At 33.5% G+C, this 7,500-nt stretch overlaps 1 protein-coding gene across 23 annotated transcripts in view; it reads right to left on the minus strand.

Moving 5' to 3' along the window:
* Nucleotides 1-7,500, minus strand: part of LOC137984619 (kalirin-like) — a 167,132-nt gene that overhangs the window by 119,580 nt on the left and 40,052 nt on the right. For 21 of the 23 annotated variants that reach the window (XM_068831802.1, XM_068831807.1, XM_068831798.1 and 18 more), the window contains one exon: nucleotides 3,589-3,702. In XM_068831802.1, coding sequence (XP_068687903.1) covers nucleotides 3,589-3,702 — 114 coding nt within the window. Of the gene's footprint in view, nucleotides 1-3,588; nucleotides 3,703-6,117; nucleotides 6,340-7,500 lie in introns of those variants that run through there. The other 2 variants (XM_068831806.1, XM_068831805.1) reach the window with 2 other exon arrangements.

A 7,500-nucleotide genomic window follows, 5' to 3' on the forward strand; every position in this document is an offset into this window, starting at 1 on the left:
ACTGAAGTCCTGGCAATGACAAAATGGAAGTCATTATCGTACATATACAAGAAGAGGATTGCAACCATATCTTATCAGGCATTCTACAACAGAGCTCCGGCTGGGATAAGCTCTCTTTTTACTAAACACTCTCCGTTGAGAAATCTCAGGGATAATCTGAAACTTTACGTGCAACGCCCTAAAAGTGACTTCTTTCGATCTTCTTTCTGTCATCGTGCGTCAATTCTTTGGAATAACTTACCTACGTATTTAAAAAGTAAACCGAACGTTATTTCTTTTAAATCTGCTCTTAAAGCAAAATCCAACATTTTAGATAAAATAACATTTAATGGCATGCAGGGAATAAACAAAGACATTGTAAATTACATATACTAATGTTATTTTTATCATTATTATTATTGTTATTTTAAATCTATTTTTAGCACTATAGTCAATTAACTATCGATTATCTTACTGGGTATTGTATTCTTTCTTATTTATTGTAAATAATTCGTAAGTTCGTTAACTTAATTTTTTAAATTTTGTAGATACACTTTAGTTCTAGGTCCACATCAGCTTTTTAGCTGCCCTCTTTTATTGACCTACAAGACAAATAAAGTATGTATGTATGTATGTATGTATGTGAGCAGTACCAAGGATGGCTGACAACTGTGCACTTCCAAAAAGGTCAGGCAGACTTAACTTCCCATACCAAACCTTTGCATTCTTAAAAACAATATCATGATGGGTATTACTACCACTTTCAACCTTCTCCTCAGTAGTCAGGATATTTTGGTCAGCAGGTACAGCTACATTAATAAGTGTCCATTCCTGTGTGTCTTTGTGCACTACATCATCATCATTATTAAAAGCCTAGAATAAAACCTAGTATAAAGCCTGGTAGCCTGGAAAAACCAAGGAGAATAATTAACAATATTATTCCATGAGCGCGTATTGGATATGAGATGGTAAATAGCCAACGAGGCACGTAGCGCCGAGTTGGCTATAACCAATCTCATATCCAACTAGCGCGAATGGAATAATTGTTTTATTAATTTCCTTAAACTCCAAAAGTTTGGAAGTACAAAAAAAGAGCGAAAAAAGGGAGAAAATAATAGCGAAATCGAAAAAACTTGATGAAGATGCGATGTTGTGTATAATACCTAGTGGTCAGACAGATGCAGGCTCATTACAAAAACATTTCTTACCTTTTTGCGTACTTCTAAGCTTCGAAAATTGATCCAAACTTTCCAAAAAAACATTTATTTTTCCTTTTATACCAGAAGAAATTTCGCTTCCTGACGTAAAAGCACTACTAAGCGCAATCATTTACCATATAAGGTCAAAAGAAGGTACATGAGCTGATAACCGAGATTGAGTGAACCAATCAGAGCATGAGAATTGCATTATCCGAGAATTTAACAATTATAATAATCATTCACTGACAGGCTACCAATTTACAAAAATACAAACATCTCATTTTAAACTTAAGAAAAGAAAACAAAGAAATGTCAATAACAAACTTCTAAAGGTAGAGGGTGTAATCAAAAATAAATTAATAAATAGAAATTAAAACCAAATCGAGAAGTAAAAGAAAAAAAATAAATTAAGAAAAAAATCATGGTTTGTTGAATTAAATATTGCATATGTTCTTTCCAATTTTAATTGATTTTCTTCTTAAGTAGTAAGGAGAATTTAAAACCTGATTGCGCCTGCTTTTACAAGCTAAGATCTTGATCATTCAGGGTATTACAAAAAATAATTCAAGAATTGTTTTACAGAAGCAGTGATTAACCATTAAACAACCTTTTTGCACTTGGCCAATACTATACAACAGGATTACCAACAGATTCTCAAAAAAATTCTTTCTAGCAGATATTTCAAGAATGTATAGGTTGTGTGATTCCCAGAATTCAAGATATTGTTTCAATAAATAGTAGAATAACAATGATAAATTATTAAAACACAACCCTTATTCACACACATGCCCTTACATGTCCAAGACATTAATTTTACCATGGCATTGTCCTTTGACAGTTTAGTTCAACTGTGCATGATTCCTGCCTATGCACCAGCAACACAAAAAGAAAGACCCCTGCTTAGTATTGTACCAATGGCCTTGGGCTTGCCATAGCTAGACTTAATTCCACTTGAAAACACCAGTTAATACTGTAATCAAAAGCCAATAACCACTTATCTGTCATCAAAAGATGCCAGCATTGCCTCTTGAGATCTCGAGACTTCACCAAACGTCAGAGGAATGGAAGTCAAAGGTGAAGAGATTGAAAAGATTCATTGGCAAAAAAAACTGCAGTCTTTGCAGTTACAGTACTTCTGTATTAGATCAAACAACTTTGAACAAAATGAGCCCTCACACTTGAAGGGCTAGTGTAAGGGGCATCGTTAGTTTACTTTCATCACCAAATCCCAATTACCCTAAGACTGTTCACCTTTGATATGTGTCACAGATTCACCTCTGGGAGAGGGTGTCACATGCTAGTTCTATATTATGCCACAAATTTAAAGGTTTTTTTCAGGGTTCTAAAGTTTTCTGCCATACTTTACAAATTATAATGAACTACATGTATGTTATAGCTTGATTTTAGTTTGTCTAGTGCGCCAATTTATGCTCTGGTTCTAAAGCCATCAATGCTCTAGAATGAAGTTTTTTATTACCTCTGTTGGCAATCCGAACCTGTCAACCTAAGAGATTGTGAACTTACTTAATTGGCTGAAAGAGATGTTTTCACCTTCGATAACCTGATCAAACAGAAAGATTCAGAGAAAATACATGTATCTGGTTCTCTAATATTTGTAGTTTTGGTATCTTTTTTGCATTTGGTAATCTATAAAAATATTAAAACAATACGCTGTAGGTCTCACTTTATGTTTTAAAATGGGACTACGTATGATCAAAAAATCACTTCCCTTTTTTAGTTCAGATTTCGAAAGTGTGATTGCTTATGACTTGAGTGGCAAAATGATGTGCTTTTATCTTTATCCAAATGCCGTTTACTTTGAGTGTAAGTTTTGGATTTCATGGTCCGCCATTGCTAACGTTCAAAACTGACGGATTTGACCCCAGAGGGTTGGGAAACATGACATCGCTTACTCACTAGCTTAAAATTTCAGCATGTAAATGCAGCTTATTATATATGCAAAACATAAGTGAAAAGTCTGGAAGCCCGAAACTCCCTTGTTGCATATTAATTCCTCCACGTACACACACATTGCACGTCACATTCTCCTCGATCCAGCTCTCTCAAGAGAGGTTAGTAATGGCCGACTATTAAATAGGAAATTCCAATTACAATAAAAAGGTGTCTTTTTTAAATCAAGGATTAAAACTTGGGTCATGCTAACATCAAATAGCCAAGCTCAAGACCACTAGTTCAATTTCTCGGTTGCACTTGCTACTGGTATTAGCCCAAATGTTTGCAACTACATAGTAGTAGTCTTAATAGTAGTGGTTGTGTTCCAAGTTTTAGTGATTGTGTTCTGTTGAGTATCATTTGCTCAGAGATAATAGCCCGTAGGCTTCTCTCAAATCCCAGCTAAAATAAAGTTCTTATATATACACACTGTATTAAAAAAATAGCAAGAACTTACCATACGCATGTTGATCCACTTGGAATGGTCATACTTAAAACAACCTCCTAAATCAGATGTCAGCTGGTCAAGGTCTATAAACTTATAAAGACCATCCAAGGACGTAACCACTGTCTGTGTAAGCAAAAAGAAAGATTTAAAACAAATTCAACAGAAAAGTAATATTGTACTCAAGTGAATACACAAGCTGTAAATTCCAAGAAAACAGTCAACGATTCCTCAAAGTAGCACTTAAAATCAATTCTCTCTCCCAAAAACAGTTACCGGTAAGACCACATAAAATAAAGCCATCACACAGGTTAACAGTTCTTCACTAAAAACTACAGAACAACTGATATCCACCAAAGGTTGAACCACATAGAAAAGTGCTAAGATGATTATTGCATCCAGAGTTTATACAGAAACCATTTGGCTTGATTACTTTCTGTTCAACCATATACATGTAATTACGGAGATGGAAAATTGCATTATCATGTTGTGGCTCAAAAATTTTCCTGCTTCAAAATGTTTTAAACCAGTTCAATTTTGATTTTCCTTTGTTTCAGATTATGATTATGAATATTAGATACATTGAACTGGTTTAAAAACCAAGAAAAATATTTGAACCACAAGGCATACAGCAATTCACCCTGATGCCAAAAAAATAAGGTTTTCTCTGTTAATACCAAAAAAAACCCAGGGGCACTACCAGCAAACCATACCAATGAAAGTTGATGAACTCTTTACTTGACCATTCTTGATACAAATAATAATTTATTATGTTAAAAGAAAATATGAATACCAGGTACAATAACAATGAAAAAACACATGCACAATTATTAAGCAAAGAGTGAACACAGACAACTCATTCAACAGGTGTTAAAGCCTTATCTTTTTCACATGAGCAAATTTTTGATAGAAGTATAATATTACTAAGTTCCTGATTTGTTGTTTTGTACTACCATTAATGTAATCTCTTTTTCAAAAATAATGTATACAATATCAGCAACAGTGTTTTATCACATTTACATACTCAAAGTTCACAAAGCCACTAGTTTGTAAATGTGACAGTACTATAGATGCAGGACATTTTCAAGAAAATTGCATGAAAATTTGATGCAAATACATTTTCCACTATGCTAAGCAAACTTTTCTTATTTTTGCCAACTTAAATTTAGCTGAAAATGTTTGTGTATGCATTCTTAAGTTTTGTTTCCTTGTTTACTTTGAACAACTAGTTTTTTTTCTATTTCACTAACAGAAACACAAATAGAAATCGACACAAGAAAATACATGAAAGTAAGTTCTTACTGAATTAAGTTTAAAATAGTACAGCTACTTAAATTACAGTTTTAAAATCAATTACATTTGTGTTTACATTCTTGATTACAAGGAATTTGTGTTGTTCTAAAAAAGCATTCAATACAATAAAACACTGCACTTTTCAAGTAAAAATCCATTCTATAAAATCAATTCAATAAAATCCATTATAGCAACACATGGCATCTATTAAAAGAACATGTTCTTGAGAAATCTGCAGCCAGGGGTATCCTGTAATATTTTTTCCTTAGAAAATTGCATTTTCACATGCCTTCGTTAATAGTATACAAGGCACATGGTTACATTGATCCATCTTAAAAATGAAAAACTAAAGAACAATATTTATTATTATTATTAAACTGAAATAAAGGAAAAAACATGTTGAGGCTTATCTCTTACACAAAGACAAAAACTCATTTTGTAATAGAACAAAGAAATCCTTGTAATTTTAAAGATGTCATTCATTCACATGCGAAAGGTAACATTTGCTGCAATAATTGCATACAGGATGCCCCAACGTTTTAATTTTAACTAAATATTAAGTTGTAACAAAGGTCCTATAGTAACTATCATAATTGTAAGATATTCCATGTTTCTCAGCCTGTGTAGCTGGTGCGATTTGCTGTAAATGTGTGTAACAAGGTCTGCAAGAGTTACATTTTCTGCAACAGAGGCACACAAATAAATCCAAGAATAATGACAAGAATGATTGAGGTCCACCCTGTTTCTTGTCAAGTATTCCTCACGCATTTGCCACTTGCACACACTCTTAAACTTTGCCAGCTACACAAGCTAGTTTTTTCCACCATACCCACGTATTGTGCTACACCTCTACAAAGAATTTGCCACCCAAATTATCTATGCATTACACCCAGCATGAAATTCACCACATACTCACAACAAAATTTCAACATAGTTGATGAACCAAAATTTTAGCATGGGATGAGACTTGTCATGTACAGGTTTATGCAGACAACTCGAAATCCCATGCTGGGCTGTACTGTCACAAGAACTATCCCAGTCTTAACTGCTTACTCAATGAAATATAAATCGTAGCTAACATAAAATAATTATTATGTGTTCAAGTGTAACTGCAGCTCAATACTTCTCTCCTCCAATCATAAATATCTCTATATACTTCGGTACTTAACTCAACTTACAAGAACTTAAAACAACATGTACAATAATACTTTATAATCAAGTGTTTGAAGGATCAAAATCCACTCTTACCGATTCTGTCGAACTTGTATGAGGAGAAATAGGGAACATTTCCATGAGTGTTTCAAGTTACTTCAATTTCTAACTTACTATACCACTGGAAGACATTACATAATGTTAAACGGCATGAACAATACTTTTTCTGGACAACCTTGGACAGGCAAGGAAATAACTTTTGTCATTAATCTGTGAATACCACAAATTCAGAAGTGTATTTCAGACTCTTGACTGATTACTAAAAATAGATGTGATGTTATCATATCACCCCTTATCACAAGTCCTTTGGGTGATAACATGCTCTTGCTTCTCACAACCTGTGGAAATTGTGGAGGCCTAATGCAAACAGAGTTTAAAGCCTTCAATGGGAAAGAACACCGAGATGCATTTGTCAAACTTACAATAGCTGGTCCCAAAAAGTAATAAAAATATTGATATATTTTTTGTAATTTTCTAGGAAAATCTAGATTCATACTTAACCTCTTGTGACTTACACTTGAGATGACTAAATTTGGAAGACTGGCACCTGATCAAAATTAACAATCACACAATTATTATTCCCTTGGTAAAGTGACATATTCCTAAGAAGGAGTGTTTATAGACACTATTGTCACCAAGACTGACTTCATCAACTCGAGAAACTACTGGGTTCTAACCATCTACAAGATGCTTGGGTAAAAAATACGGAAGAGGTTGAATATAATATAATTATGGCAGTGCAATAATATTAATTAATGAAGGTCCTTCATGACTCATCTTCCATCATAGGAAAAATTCATGCATTTTCACTGATACCTTTTACCACAATGTTGAAAGAATTGAAAGTGAAGAAGAACAAATTATTAGAAATAAAAATAAATGGTATTTTTGTTCAAGGTCAACGTTTCAATAGAGAGTATTCAAGAGCAACCTGATGCCAGTTTAGAGTAACTAAAATGTGCCAGCCATTCCTTGACACCATTCAACATGATGACTTTCAAAGTCAATATAATTATTATTGTAATATAACATTGGATGTCAAGAAGTGTTCTTAAAATGTAGATCAATAATTCTTTAGGGGGTAAACATTGTACATATTGACAGCCACAAAATATTTAAGACTTGAAAAAAATCACCACAACACAAGAACAGATTCCAGTTGTCTCTAAACATGGTTCCTAGTACAACGCAAACAAAATGTAACTTAAAGAAAAAGATGTCATGTGAACTCCTACAGGAAAAACCACAAACACAAGTACTTACTGAAAAAATTATTCAGGAAGATAACTGACACGTTGTGCTAATTCTTAATGAATGAAGTGCTCCTAAATCCTCAATGACAGAAGTGTCTATGAAACAATGCTGCCATTCACCTGTCACTAGTAAGCCACGATTCAGTTGGACACTAGGCTAATATAT

This window comes from Montipora foliosa, chromosome 14, assembly GCF_036669935.1.
Source record: "Montipora foliosa isolate CH-2021 chromosome 14, ASM3666993v2, whole genome shotgun sequence".
NCBI lineage: Eukaryota > Metazoa > Cnidaria > Anthozoa > Scleractinia > Acroporidae > Montipora > Montipora foliosa.